The sequence below is a fragment of the Archocentrus centrarchus genome, chromosome 13 (assembly GCF_007364275.1).
Source record: "Archocentrus centrarchus isolate MPI-CPG fArcCen1 chromosome 13, fArcCen1, whole genome shotgun sequence".
NCBI classification, from domain to species: Eukaryota; Metazoa; Chordata; class Actinopteri; order Cichliformes; family Cichlidae; genus Archocentrus; species Archocentrus centrarchus.
Genome location: NC_044358.1, coordinates 35,641,285 through 35,657,565, shown reverse-complemented (window position 1 = coordinate 35,657,565; position 16,281 = coordinate 35,641,285). Strand labels below are relative to the sequence as shown.

The 16,281-nt window shown below is 40.4% G+C and overlaps 1 protein-coding gene across 1 annotated transcript in view; it reads right to left on the bottom strand.

Annotated features, from left to right (window-relative positions):
* Positions 1-13,273: 13,273 nt before the first annotated feature.
* The window catches only part of kcnj5 (potassium inwardly rectifying channel subfamily J member 5), a 28,302-nt gene continuing 25,294 nt past the window's right edge, over positions 13,274-16,281 (bottom strand). Inside the window, exon 4 of the mRNA XM_030744982.1 lies at positions 13,274-14,846. Coding sequence (XP_030600842.1) covers positions 14,461-14,846 — 386 coding nt within the window. The 3' untranslated portion in view covers positions 13,274-14,460. The remainder of the gene's footprint in view (positions 14,847-16,281) is intronic.

The following is a 16,281-nucleotide window of genomic DNA, read 5'->3' as shown; positions in this document are numbered from 1 at the left end:
ACACACACACACACACACACACACACACACACACACACACACACACACACACACACACAGAAAACAGGTATTCTCAGCTATCAAATTTATTGTTCAAACATTTGGACACTTCTCAAACGCAGCTGTCAGGCTGGGTAAAGGAAAGAGACTGACAGTTACTGTGAAATAGCAGAGGGCCATACTGTCCACAGGGAGCCACACAAAGCTCACTATGATTGGCAGTAGACAGTTTATACAATAGTTCCTTCTGAAATGTCTCTCGCCTTCGCTTTTACCTGACGTTTAAGAGAATTTGCATTTTAGTGCATTCTCTCAACTACACAAGGGGGATAAAGGTTACCTTCCTTTATGGAAAAGTATATTCAGGTTTTTATGTTTCTGTTTTAAAAGTTTGAAAAAAAAAGAAGAAGAAAGAAAACTGCAATACTGCAAGCACTGACCACATCCTCATCTCAAACACCACAGGTTCACCAGAAAAAAATAAACAAAAAAGAAAATTTAAGATGAGTGTATGAAACTTTTAACACTGAGCCAACATAACACTCCCTTTGTCACCTCTTAGTCAAGCTGAGGCCTCAGCATGTGTAACAATAGCGTGGAGGAAGACTCAAGGCTGAAGCAGCAGAGTCGGCACTGCAGGCCAGTCATCACAGATTATGGACATGGGGACGTTTTCTAAATTAGGCTTCTCATACGCACCCATTCCACAGCCCACCCTCCCTTAACTCTCATACCAACATGGGAAATTCAGTTTTCAAATTATATTGTGACAGCTATATTTTACCTTTAAACAAAACAGGAGAGGAAAAAAATAAAGGAGTGAAAAAAAAGCCCCTAAAGCATAATAAAACATTAATCTGAAGTACTGCAAAGCAGTAAATCTGATATCAAATCCTGAGTGAGGAAATGCATTTACTTTTCATCAAATTCAGCCTTGATGACTACATTAATCAAAGTTTGTGTCAGCATTAATTAAAGGCTGTGTTGCATGTAGTTCCTCGTCTTTGCTATATTACTTTGCCTGTCATACCTGCTGCTTCACATATTTTTAATGTGGTAGTCCCCCCCCCCCCCCCCCCCCCCCCCCCGTGATACTTTCATTTTCATTGCTTTCTTCTTTCTGGTCTTATGAGTTATCACAGTAACTGCCGGAGGTAGGATGCAAGATGACAAGATGAAATTGCTTTATATGCATATATGTAAATGCATACGTCTGCATTGCATTGTCAGTTATATCAATAAGTGAAATCAATAAGTTGTTGCACTCAATTTGCAGCCTGTGGTGTTTATTTAATGTGTAAAGCTTCAGTAATATTAACTGCTGTTAGGTTATTATTCATTTGGTGCATGTAGCTGTCACATTTTTGCATTCAGTGAAAGAAACATCTGAAAAAACTGGCTGAGAATTTGCATCAATAGCGCAGCGGATCTGAGCCAACGCAGCTCACACAAGCGCCATAAGTGGGCATGAATTTCAGCCATTTAAAACTGGCATGCTGAGCAAAACAGAGCGCTCTGATGGAGAATATTACCTTTTCAGCTGGGAGGAGACAAGACAGTTATTTGGTGATTCTGTCTGTGCCAGCAGGAAAGTGTCTAGTCAAGTCTCTGATCAACTAAGAAACAGCTCACAAACACAAACCCACTGTCATAATACTGTGTACTTGTTTAAACTATTTATGAATGGGTTTCATGTTGATTGCAGTTGAAAGTCCCATGATTAAACGCCGCAGTCTGCAGCGATTTTAGTACAATACTTGAATAACAGCGTTTGTTGAGGGGAAAAATAAATAAAAAACACTAACAGACAAATAAATACAAGCATAAAAAAACCCAAAAACGAATAAAACCCCACTGTGATCTAAATAAAGGAAACACAGGAGGAAACATTTCATCTTCCTGTAGTTTATAGCAGCAGCTTTTCATGGTACAGCATTGCAAAGTAAGTGTCACCAGGGTCTCATATGAACTCATCAAGTCATATGACATTGTCCCGATTACTCTGTCATACTGCAGATGGCTGACATCTCCTTCACCCGTAACATCTACCCAGTGGGAACGTGTGGATTTAGAATGACATTAACAGAAGCCATCAAAAGGCATCTGTCAGATGGCACATTAGTGTTTTTCAAACTAGGAAATCATGTGAAGCGATTGTTGCTTTGTCATCACTCTGAATGCCACCGCCAAGGAGGGCAGAGGCTAAAGCAATTAAATGCATTTATTAGAGATTCATTTTTTAATCCAGTTTAAAATCTAAAGCATAGCCTGAGATCCACCACATACAGTATAGGGACAGAGGGAAATATGACATCCTTTGTCTTTGATGAATAAATGTAATGATTGCAAAAATATTGGCTAATTAAAAAAAAAAAACATCTCCATAATTCAGGAAACCTTTTCCCACTGGAAATCTGCTTCTGTAATAGCTGACGATACCCTCAATGCAAAAAGCCACCCAGTCCTAATTAAAGACCTTTTACAGCTGAGTCCTCACAAAAAAGAAAGAAAAAAAAAAAAACCACGCACAGACAAGCACAAGCACACACATGCAAACACCAGCAAGGACAGCGCTGGCAGCCGTGGGTGCCACACATCTACAATGGCTAAAAATGGAATTGTTGTGAGACTTTTCTGAATTTAGTATCTAAATGAATAGCTTGACACATTTGCTTTCAAGAGTTAGGTGAGAGCACTGATAACCACTTTCATGTCTGCACACTAAACAGCAGAAACAGTTCGCTAAGCATGACACAGAAACTGGAGCTGGAAAAAAGAGATGACCAGTTCTGCCAAAAGGTAACAAACCCTGCTTAATCAGCTCATGAATTTATCATTGCTCTCTTTTTTTATCCAAACAAAAATAAAGTCTTAAAAATAATACTAGCAAATTCCCATTTTAGGCCCTCTTCCCTTATCTAATGTACACTAACTTAGCTAATCAGCCGCTTCTTGTCACTCATAGACTGTTGTCTATATAGACCTTTGTACACTATATGGACAAAAGCTCTAGGCTGCTTATACATTACACCTACAGGAGCTGCTTGGCAATGGAAACCCATGCCGCGAAGCTCCTGATGTACAGTTTTTGTGCTGATGTTAATGCCAGAGGAGGAACCATTCTCTCACAAATGTTTGTAAAGGCGGACTTCATGGCTACGGGACTGAAAACCTGAATTATTCAACAAGGATTAAGCACTGTGGCCAATACTTTTGTCCATGTCGAGTGTGTGTGTATGTATATAGCTTTTTATTTGTTATTCTTTTCATGCCATTCCTCACTGTTTTCTAATGAAAATATTTCTTTAATGATTTCAGATCTATAGTTTATGATGCACGTGAAGATGCTGTGGATGAAATGGGGTCAACATCGATTAAAAAATGACCATGCACCAGCTTTACAGTTAAAATTGCTAATCTGTAGGAAAACATTGTTTAATTCAGACTGCACCTTGATTCATCACCAACATTATGGTATCACAAGAAGCTGATTTCACAGCCCATCACAATTCAGTTGCACGCTAATAAGAGGCTCATCAGTGGACTGAAGGATTTACTAAACATTATTCATCATCTCTAGAGGGTCATCACAAGTCTGCTATCATGGGATTTCTGCTTGATTAGGTGATGTAGAGTGTGTGCACGGGAGATTCAGCGGATGAGGTGTCATTATGCAAATGATGAAAACTTAGAGAGACACGTCTTGATGAGCCAACATACGCCTTAATCTGCTGAGCCACTGGGAAATGACCATTGAGGATTCCTAAGAGCTTCATAACATATTTTTTTCCATCTCAGTTAAGTTTCACGAATACAAACTGCACCGAGCCACCACGAAAATGTTTAAAGTTGTTGATTGTGACCATCAAGGATCAATGCTCAGACATCACTGTCAGTGACAAAGAGGAATCTCTAAAGCTTCCGAATTTCCAAAGGCATGTCGTGAAGGTGTATTTGCTAAGTGAATCAGTAAAATGCTTTGAATGAAAAGACACTTTTCAGAATTTGCAAATACAAAACATTTTCCTGTTCTCATGACTGGTCCAGCCTCTTTTTTTTAAAAAAAATATTCCAGATCTGGCAACCTGAAAGCTACCAGCAGGGTGCACTTTTAAAAAATGCATGCCACATGGTTTTGGAGTGGAGACCTCCAGGGTAGAAAGGGTTAACTCGTCACTGTAACACAGTAAAAGTGCCACCTTTCGTTTATATAGTCATCTTTGCATTTTTAATACTTTATACTTTCCAAGATTTGTCTCCTAATATCAGTGCAGATGCTTACGGAGAATCAATATAAGAGGTTTAAAAGCTTCCTGAAAATAACTTCCATTGATTTCAAGAAAACTGTGAGTGCTGCTTAATAAGAAGCCGTGAGCAGCTCTTCATCTCTTCCCTCAACCGACACTTCACATCGATATAAGATTTTAATGATACTGATGATGTTTGTCAGGCTGATGATTATCTTGGGTTCTCTGAATGTATCTGTTAGCCTAGATGGCAAAATTAGGCTGATTATTTATTTATTTTTTAATTAAACATGCACACACACACACACACACACACACAAAATCATTGTAGTTTGGTGAAAGTTGCGCCGTTAGTGAGACTGCTTTCTCCTGCTAGAGGATTACATGAAAGAGACATGACCTGACAGCCTGATCTGGATCGTAAAATTAATTTAAAAAGGTACACGAGTGCGAGTATGATTCACCAGGCCACTCAGCACTGTCCTGACAGGGGGCACAGTTCTAAGCGCTATGTGAGAAAGCAGAGTTACGCAAGAGTTTTCTTTCTCTGGAGGGGGGTCTGCTCACTGTCAAATTAAGATGCATTTCAGCAACCAATAAACATCCTACCAAACATGTGAATCTTATGTTATGCAACTGCATAAGCATTTTAACAATAGGATGAGTGAAGAGCAAAAATTAAAAAAAAAAGAAAAGAAAAAAGAAATAGGGATAAAGATTCTGGATTTGGCAGTGTGTGTGGTGGAGGCTGTCAGATATGCCTTCCAGAAACTAGGTGCTCATTAGCATACTTCATTGGGCTAAATATAGTCCTAATCCAATGCTGAAGGGCAAACAAACAAATCACAGCATGTGAGTGTGTGTTTGGTGGGTGGGGCATTTAAGTAATTCTTCACTCCTAAAATATTTTATTACGGCAATGCTTGCACAGTTTGTATAAAAAAAAAAAAAATCACCACTGATGGTTGACATACAGTTTATGACCCTTTTGGAAACGTTTACTATGCTGCTTGTGACAGTGGACACTGCAAATGACTGCAGGCTTGAGTGATGCCAAGGGAATCTGTTAAAAGGTCACAGGCAAAACAAGTAGCTTGGCTGGAGGGAGGACATGCAGTGACAAGGAAGCACGTGTCGAAGATGCATAAAGCTTCTGGGACTTCAAGAGTCTTTGAGACTCATCGACTTAGTTTGCACAAAAGAGCTAAGATGTGCGCAGCGCTTCCCTCAGCGGTGCACTCTGAGTGGCGTTCTGTCAGCGCGTGTGAAACAGGAGCAAAAGCATGTGTGGTGAGGTATAGGCTTGATGTGATTATAGTGTGACTCATAGAGGGTGGCTGGCTTATGCGTGAAGAGATATATTACAGAGCAGTTCACAGATGCATGTTAATGCCAGGACCCAAAGGAGACAATAGGCCTGGCTGAAAATGCTTTGGTTTAGTACGATTCAATGCAGCACGGTTTTGTCACATCTATAAATATTTGATGTTTCACTCCTAAACTGAAACTAGCCCACAGCTGAAGTGACTTTGCACTGTTCAAGTGATGTGATTTGGTATGAGTAATAAATGAGAATGTTTTTAAAGAGGCAAGGATTTGCCTGGCACACTCTCACACTGTCAGCTGGTTGGGCTGCATTTTGTAATCCAGACTTTAAGCAAAAGCAATAAATAGAAGTTTTTGGTGCTCGTCTGGTAATGGAAAATTTTACATCCTAAAGCATACAAACTATAGTACAGCAATTGCTTATGTATGATCTACTGCATCCATTTAGAATTAATTGTTGATTTCAGCAGTGAGGGCAGTCAGTTTTGAATTGTGTTCACTCTAATGTGTGTGCTTTGGTGATTTATCTGCCCTAATGCTGGCTGGTTAGTCATCCACAGGCAGGTAAGAACCGGATAGTGCTCTTTCCTCTTCTAGTATTGTTTTGCTGCGTGGGAGGGAGAGGAATCATGGAGGTTACCAACTCAATGAGCAAGAGAGATGGATAGAAAGAGAGGGAAAGAGGGAGTGAGAAGTGAAAAGATAAATATAGAATACAAAGTCATCTCTGCATGAGGTAATTTGGTTTCCCACAGTTGCTTCTGTCAGATGCAGCCAAACGGTGTTTCAGGATTTGCAGCGCTTGTTTTACACACAGCGCCATCTTTATTAAGTGCACATAAAAGTTCTTGCACTGGCTCTCTTGCAATTTTTAAGATTTTCTCAGATAAACTCAACATTTGTTTTGCCGCTGCATAACGCATGGGGTAATGAAAACATGAATAAGCTTGCTATAATTTAATTTGCATGATTCACAGAAGGAGGCTGTTTCACTGGCTTAGGAATTGATTCAAACACTGTTTGTTACTAAATCACCTGATTAAAGTAATTCACTTTATCTGTTTTTATTGTCTTCTCTTATTTGCCTTCACAACATACATGAAAGGTTTGATGTGAATGGCAGCCAGCATACTGCTTTAAAGCTGACTACTTGCAGTCAAGAAAGTTTTTTTTTTTTTGGAGGCTTTTGAAACAAAGAGCTTCTTGGTAACAGAGCTCTCAGACAAAGCTAACCCATGCATTCATTTGAGGCCATTGTGTGGAAGTATTGATGTTATCTCTTACTGTACCACTGACGTGGGATATCTCACAGACTTTCTCTCGCTTTCTCCTACACATTCAAAGCTCCTCATGTGGGCTTAAATCCACCATGAGTTCAAAAGCAAGTATCAGTTCCACCCTGTTTTTCCTGCACTTACCAGTGCAATATTTAGATAAGAGCTTGAAAGATGTGTTTTATGTCATAACTGGGTGGGAAATATTTTAGAAAGTTAGAAGTGGTAAAAAAAAAAAAAAAATTGTCTGAAGTCTGCTAGACTGCGCTGTGGAAAAGTTTTAAGACAACCCAGTTCCTTTATATTTCCAAGGATCCACTTTTTCTTGCAATTTTTAAAGTGGTCTTAAGGAACAAACATATAGACCCTCAGAAAGCCTCAAGCCTTTCTCAGACACGAGAGATGCATCTGGCTTATCTGTTGATCCTTGAACCGTTCACCGAAGCCTCATCAGAAATGATCGCAGTGGAAGGGCTTCAAGAAGCCATTCTCTAGGAAGCGAAACAATAACGAAAGGCTGAGGTATGCCAAATGACAAGAAGTGGACAGTGATAAACCCATCCATCCATCCACTTCAGGGTCACAAGGGTCATAGGGCAAGAGGCAGGGTACACCCTGTACAGTTCACCAGCCTGTCTCAGGGCTAACACAGAGAGACAGACACCCAACCCCAGTAAGTGCATGTCTTTGGACTGTGGGAGGAAACTGGAGCACCCGGAGAAAACCCATGCAAACATGGAGAGGTGGATTCGAACCCAGACCTTCCTTTTTTTTTTTAAGCCTGTCTTGTCTGGCAGATTTTGCAAGCAGGATTGTGATCTGAATGCACTGTTGTGCCAAACATATGTGCTCTTTCAAGATGAGCTCTATAGATTCTCTATAGGCTCCTCTTGTTAATGTTTGTGTCCTTTTATTTTATTTATTTATTTGTGTTATTTTTCACATACATATACCCGTGCCAGAGTTGATAGGCTGAGGAATAAAAAAAAGAAAGAAAAGCATAAGAAAGAGAGAAGAAAAAAAAAGAGAGAGAATGGGAGGAAAATAGAAAAAGGGGATAGAGCACAAGTAAATAAACCAGAATGGTTCATCAACTGCTGTACTTGTAAGAGAGGGAAAAAACAACATACAAAAAACAAACAATACTTGGAAGAATAAATTTACATGGGAAAAACAAAACAAAGAAAGCATGGCTACACAAACCAACAATTTTGTTGTGCTGTGATTGCGTGAGTGCTTGTGTCCGTCATGAAATGTACTTACTAATGAGGGCGGAAAGCCGCAGCTCCACCCATCAGAAGCCAGAGGCATATAGAGAAAGACCCAGGAAACCCGGGCCACCCGCAGCCCATCAAGAGCCATGAAGACCCGCGGCCACACATTCCAATGACAACCGCACACCTGTCCCACCCGAAGGGAGAGGGAGGTCCCAGACGAAGCCCCCCCAGCTGAGGACCAAGGGCCCCAGAGAACCCAAGGCAACAGGAAGCCAGCTCTCTCCAGAGGCCAGGGGGCTGGTCTCTGGGGAGGCCAGAGGGCTGCAGGGTGTTGGGGGGTTCTTGGGTACTGATGCAGAGCCCCTCCCATGCCGAAGAAGCCAAAGCCGCCCCAGACCACAACCCCCAGGGAACCCAGACCATCTTGCTGTGTGACAACAGTGCTAACCACTGCTGCCCAGGTGTTAAACCCAAATGTGAAAATTTTGGTTCAAATTGTTGTCAGTATGTACAGAGGAGGTGAGTGAGTGTCTACAGCCATATGTAAAACACAGTGGAGGCTCTGTCATTGTTTGGGGCTGCATTTCAGCCAGTGGTGTTGGGGAACTTGTCAAAATTATGAACACAGAAAAGTACAGTAAGATTTTGATCCACCATGCAAAACCTCTGGACAGTACAGAAGAGGATTAGGGCCAATGGAAAAAAAGAAAGGGCATCCAGAATTCTATTTTTTTCCCTCAGAATTCTGATTTTCTGACTTTTGGCTTTTTTTCTGAGATCAAAGTCAAAATTCTGAGAAAAAATCTAAACCTGTATGGACCATTGGCTTGTACAGCTTAAAACAAAGCCTCGGTTGACAGAATTGGCTCACAGACCATTGCTAAAACAAAAGCTCCAGTTTCCAAAGTTTCCAAAATGAGGCAAATCTTTGAATTTTTCTTTCAGAGTTGATTTTTGGGCGAGCTTTGTACCTGTCAAAACAACAGTTCTACATTTTGCAAAAACTAGTGCAGTGCCCACTGTCACAGGCATGCTGGCATCAACAGATGTACATGTCACATTTATGAACTATGTGATCAGAACTAGTGACATCTTTATGAGGTCCCAATCCCTCTCATGATGTTGCTTAGCAACAGGGAGATGACCCCAAAAATGAGACAACTGCTCAGGCAAAAAAAAAAAAACAAGCAGACAAACAGACAGAAATTGAGATGCACTGACTTATGATTGAGATATAAGAACAATGCTGCTGTCACAGGTCAATTTCCCCCTTGACCTGTCCCCTCTGAGACAAAATACTGAGTTTTCCAGCAGGACACCCACCAAGTTTGAAGCAGTTTGAGTTAGTTTATTTGTCTTTGGTTTATTGTTGAGAATTAAATGGAATTACAGGTGATTTCAATGTCACAATGTGAGCTATGAGCTAAAACCAGTAGCTCACCATAAGAAAACAATATTTCTCATTTTTCACAGTAAACAAAGCCAGCTGCTGGCTATTGCTTCATATTTACCATACCACACAATATCAGTATCATCATCAATTTCTCAATGTTAAAGTGCTAATGCTTTATTAACTTTAACACTGACTAGTCCCTTAAATGTTCTCCCTCTTCTTCTTAGCAAGTAAAGTTGAGCCAGCTCAATCCGAACCCACGGCCACTCTACAGCCACAGAAATCCTCATCAAAGGCTGCCATCCACATCAAAGGGTGGACCTCTGTCATACCGGCAGGAAAAGGCAAAGGTTTCCGTCTCTATCCGTCTGCCTGTTCCATTCCAAAGTCAGGAAAGAGAACATTCATCAGCCTTCTTTTACACACAGCCCTGCACAGTTGCCTCACAGTGCTACTTATTTTCTCTTTTCATGCATCTTTAAAATTTTTGTGTTCACTGTGGTGATAATGCTGTGCTTAACATAAGGGTTGCAGCATATTTCTGCTCTGGGAACGACATAGCTTCATGAAGTTCAGAAAATATGCACCCCCCCCCTCCTGTGGTTCTGCAACTACTTCAGACTGTATAACTGACCTGCATCAAACAAATTTTCACCATGAATAAACAGCAGACTGAAATACGTCACCTCACAGCTTGTGATTGGTTCATTTCCTCTGTGTGAAGCTGTATTACATAACGTTTTGTAACATGTTCACTGCTGGATTCAGAGGAATTTCAGCTTCTGTTCTGACTAACACTGCAGGGAAAGATTCCCAGGAAACCCAGCAGACCATGTGCAGAGCTGCATATGAAGATGCATGTGTAAGAATGGCTTCAGCCCATGTGCACCACATGCAAGCAAAGGAGTTAAATTGCAACCTTTCACAAAAGTGTAAATGAGAGAGAAAGAGAGAGAAGAAGAAATAAATGAAACAAACCTTCTTTTACCAGCGGGAGCTGTAAGGGAATGAAGCGAGGGGAGTCATTACAGTATCATGTAAGAGGAGATTTGAATACTTAATAAGATATAATTGCAGCAGGGAGGCACAATTGCTAAAAATGTGACAATGAGGTTTAGGATCTTGCCTTTTAGTCTTTGGAAGGGTTCTGAAAGAAAGAAACATCTCAAAGCGGCACAGGGAAAAAGTAATTGTTCATTTTATCCGGCTCCATCAGTTTTTCAGTGTGTTTGTTCTCAGTGGGAGATGTTCGACAGGGTCAGCTTGTTTGCAAAGCAAAATAAGATGGATGGAGAAAGAATATGGAAAAAGCTCACACGAGTGTGTTTTACCACAGCAGAAGTCGTCCTCATTTGCTTCCTTTCTGCATTTATGATTCCCTCCCTCATGCAGGATGCTTTATTCTGACTACGAAGATGTTAATCGCCAGTGTGCTTCCTTCTTCATTCAAAACATGCATTATTTAACAGAAGGGGGAGACTATTATCTAGCCATGTTAAGCAGAAGAACAATAGTTAGTGTCTTGGTGTGGTGCCGTTTATCTTTATCGTCAGAAATTTGTTTTTTTCCGCTGCCTTCCATGATTTCCTCTTAGTAAAAATAGCATGCCTAACTTGGCAAAAGACTAAAAGGAAAATTTTTTGTGTTCTGTTTACGCGTATTATTGTTGGCTTGAGGTTGTCATGACTGTGCGATCTTGTCCGTCTCCTCTCTCTTTCTCTCTCTCTCTCACACACACACACACACACATATACACATGCTCACCCACACGTACCTGCCTTGCATATCTATTTCAATGTACCATTGAATGGATGCATTATATTCATCATCGTACATTATTCAGTTTTGAATCAGGGTCTGTCAGCTTGCTGGCAATTCAACTTCCAGATTTAATAGCTTGGACAAGAATAGCCTTGACAGCACATTGCTGTGATTCAGTGAATTTCTTTGGCACACTGGCCACCAAATGTAACACCATGTTTCATTTTTTAAACTGGTTGTACTCTTTCAAATGTCATTACCCCTGTGACTTCGGCAGTGTTTTCGCTGTTGGTAGTTAATAGCTGTGGCACCTTTCTTAATCAGGCCGTGAGCTGTTGTGCATGTAAATGCAATTGCAGTCACCGAATGCACAAGGCCAACTCAGGGAAACTATTTAAGTCCTGAAGCTTCTAGCAGCCACAGTCATGTTATTCCATCACTTGAAATTCAGACAAAGAAGGAGAGCAACAAAGTTGCTCTAATCTTTCCATATTTGTTTCCCTTGCCTCAAGCTTTAGTGCACGACAAGATTGTTCTGCACTCATAATTGCAGGTTGTTAAAGTTCCCTTTTCATGATTTGATGCACAGCTAATACAGTTTTCAGGTAGCATGTGTACAAGACGCAGTTGTTTCACCCAGGGCCACTTGAGATAAATGTGCCATTTTATCACACAGCAGCTGATAGAGTGCAGTGTCACTCAAAATTAAGATACTTTTAAATCCTCAGTTGCAAACTCATGTGCAAAATGCCTATACATCCACAGTCTCTTTCATGCATGTGCAGATTATCTAAAAGGAACATGTTATTCTTTCTTCCATATTATGTTTATTCCCACAAGAATGCACAGACATTCCAGGAATGAAAAATTGTTTGTCTCTGAGGACAATTAAGTAAGGTGCCAAAATATCACAGTGAAAATTAACAAAAGGCATTGAATGAATAAGAAATGGTTAAAAAAAAAGTCAATGGGTGATTTAAGTGATTTGATAACTGCGCATCATATGATAGTATATTGTAGAAATTGTATAATTTGCATGACTAGAAAATAACCTGTATTTCTTACTGCATCATCCATGCAAGTGCTAAAGCAGCGGTCTCAAACTCCTGGCCCGCGGGCCACATCCAGCCCCGCCCCCAACTTCCGGTCCGCGATTTGATGTTAAAAAATTTAGACAATTTAGCCTTTTAAGGAACTTTTTTTACATTTCGCATTCCGCTCCAATTAAGAGGAGTTAGCGAAATGTCAAAAAAGTAACTTAAAGGGCCAAATTGTCTTCTTTTTTTACATCAAATCGCGGACCGGAAGTAGGGGGCGGGGCCGGATGCGGCCCGCGGGCCGGGAGTTAAAGCAACATTGTAGGCCATGTCCCTCATAGATCAAGTGCAGATTAAAAGTGTCTGCAAATTACTAGGCAGAAGCTGAAGGTAACCTTCCGAGTTTAAAAAAACAAACAAAAAAACCCCAAACAAACACAAAACTAAAGGGTGCCAGGCACAACAAACCCCGCCCCCGGGAGACGTTTTAGCTGATTTGAATGTTGTCCATCTCACAAATGTGTCACTCTCCAAACATTGAATCACCAAGATAACACATAAATCCTATTGCCCACGCCCATAACTTTTCTTTGACCTTTACCTTGAGGTCAAGGTTGCTGAGATTCAAGCTCGTCCAAGATTTTTAGTAGATACATCTATGGTATCAATTTGAAAACCTTAGGTGACATAGACTTCGAGTTATCGCATTCACAAGATTGTCAGAAAAACTTGACCTCTGACCTTGACCCAATTATGACAGAAATGTCATCAGGTGAGCTAGGGGTCACTGGCCATCTTTCTTGCAAATTTGGTATGAATCAGACTGGTAGTTTTCCTGTAATATTGTTAACAAACAAACAGACAGACAAACGTACCATAAATAAGACCCCATTTCCTCCTCCGGGGATTTGGTAAAAATCAGAAAAAAGGCAAGTGTTAGCTTTGCCAGATGCTAAAGTCATGAAATAAGACATCCTGTTTGTATCTTTAGTACACTTAGCTTTAATGCAGCTGAAAATATCAAGGTTGATTATCCGTAAGTTTTTAAAACAAAAGCAAAACAAACATAAAAGGATACATGAAATATTACATTTTGCTTATGGACCATTTGAAATCTTCATATATAAAAATCAAGAGCATTTCAAATAGGACTTGAGCATGACCATTATAAGTGTTGAAATCTATATCTGGATGCTTCTTTTAACTAGGACTGACATGCATCAGCCTGTGGTGGTGGCTAGGTGGGTGGATAGGTCAGTGTGGAGTTCCCTTGTGAAAAAATTGTGCTTTTATTCCAGGGGATTGTAATCAATTCTTCAGTTGCTGCAGCATGAAGGTGAATTAAATCTTTAACCAACCATACCGTAGCACATTTATGCAGTTTTGCCAGCATTTGTCCTAGTTGTTATTGTTAATTTAAAAACCTGAAAATGAGTACAAAATGAGGTACTAGCTGGTTTCTTTTGGCCCAAGGCTCCCGGTGTGTCGAGGACAGAATTAGACAACCATGAATGAGAAGTTATGACACTACAAACGCGAGGAAAGGTGCGGTCAAAGAAAACAATAGTGAATTGTGGTTGCCAGTACAAATTGCCTTCATAAATTTCCCATCTGATTATGCATACTTGAAGAACTTTCCTCCAAGGTGAGTGGGATTTCTGAATCACAGATTAACAACAGTGACAGAGGAAGGAAATAATTATCTCCTATATTAAAAAAAAAAGAAAATCATCAATAGCAAGGTTCCATTACCACACAGAAGCTGTTGTCAGACACACGAGCTGAGTTATGAGATTCTGCTCTAATGAAGCTGAATTAACACACTCTAAAATGAGAATATTGGAGTATCCATAAGAAGCCCATGGTAAGCTGTCATGGCTACCAGTTTACGCTCAAGTTTACATTATACAACTTGAACTTCGGTGTTATAGCAGTAAGTGGTCATTATGATTATAAAAACACAATCGGAACCACCAACCTTTAAGTGTTGATATAGATACTGTACATGTGTGTCTGTGTATGTGGACTATTTGTCTACAAAACCAATCTATACTATAGATTGACACTCTAGTAGAGGAATATTGCATGAGTTGGTGGCTGGAGATATGTCTTTTATCTCTGAGTGCTGCAATGGACCAAGCTGGCCATTGACTAAATGAAGCCATATAATGTCACATGATTTTATCCAGAGTTTTCTGGGTCCAGTCAGTCAGACAGTCCATCAGCAAGTGGCAGCTCCTCTAATGCAGCAGCTGAGCCATTGTTCTCTCCTCTGTCACCCCCCGAATCCCTCTCTTCATTCTCCTCATCTTGGTTTAGCAGATCCTGGTTTGATAGCTGGTTTAGGGGGTCAAAAGTATGCATTTTGGGCTCAGGGCTGAGGAGTGAAAGCTGGGGCAATAACGGCTCCTCGCGAAGCTTAGCCGCCAGCTCCTTGGCGCTGCAAGTGGGGGTGTTGGTCTCATAGACATCATGGAAGTTGTTGTAATCTACCTCGTAGAAGCCCTTCTCCAACGATAGCACTGGAGTGAAGCGGTACCCCCACAGGACCTCTGTGTCCAGGTAGGAACTTCGTGCCTGACACGTCATCCCTGCCAAAGGCAAAGGTAGGCATATGTGTCCACACGCGCACACATACCCACACACAACCACACACAACCACACAGACATTCACACAATATGAAAGTGCACATATTCATGACAGTCAGACAGTTCATACATGACCAGAGAGCCAAACACACATGATCAGAGTGGATAGGTAAGCACACACAGAGACAGGAAGAGGCACAGGGACAAAGAGGATCAGTTATTCACGGTTATACAAGGAGGGCAAAGACCGGCACAATGTTTTCTCTACACCTATCATCAAACTCCAATAATTTAATTCCAATAGTTGTGTTTTCCCAGTGAGCATATCTGAATAAAAATAGCACACTTGACAGCCCAGTCTCGCAACTACACTTGTTTTGGTAGTGGAAAGGGAAAAAAACGTCTTGGCCTTCAGTGATTTAAATGCTAAAGGCACAACTTAACTGCATGTTTTTTCTTTTTTTCTTTTAGCTTTTTCTCAGTAACCCTACCGATTGAGTTTGATATGAACTCTGAAATGAACTTTGTCATGGTAAACAATGATGTAACTTGGGGGGGGGGGGGGGGGCAGTGTTAATATGTAGGTGCCACACAAGTGTGACATGTTGAATTAACAGCAGCAAATCAAAGGTGTTACTTAAATAGGATTAATAGTAGCTCAGTGCAGGAGTTAGATTTGTGAGGCAGCGTGCTCGATTTTACTTTTTAACAACAGTTTTGCTTGTAGTAGCAGAGAAAACACCAGCATAACTGGTGACACTGACAAAAACAAATAGCATGGTCCTATTATCACATCTGCCGAATGTTTAGGACAATTACAGGAACAGGTTCACTTGTGTTTGTCCTGCAGTGACAAAGTAGCTGGTGTGAAATGGCCTTTAAAATTGAGATGCAAAAAGTTAGCTAATGGTTCCTTATTAAAAAATGAAATGAACTGAAGTAATAAATAGCAATAAATAGCAACATCACAAACCACTGCATTTTTATTATATATAGTACCAGTAAAAAGTGTGTCCAAACGTTTGACTGGTACTGTATTTCTAATCTATTTGTAATTGCTGTAACCAATAAATTTACACTGAGAATAAATTAATCAAAAGGAAATTTTGAAATGGAATGCTTTAATCAAATACACTTGTGGCTTATATACACTGCATGGGCATGAGTGTAATAGTCATTTTGGGCTTTTAATGATTTCTTCAAACTGTTCTTTTTCCATCTTCAATGGCTTTAAAGAACAAGAATTGGGTGCACAAGTTTTAAATTATTTTGGATTTCCTCTAATCCAAGGGCCAAAAATGTTCATACATATGTATGTGCATTCCCAATAATATTTGGTTAAATGTCCTTTAGCAAGTTGCACATTGACCAGATGCCACTGGTATCCATCAGTAAGCTTCTGGCATAATTCTGGCTGGATATTTGACTACTCTTCCT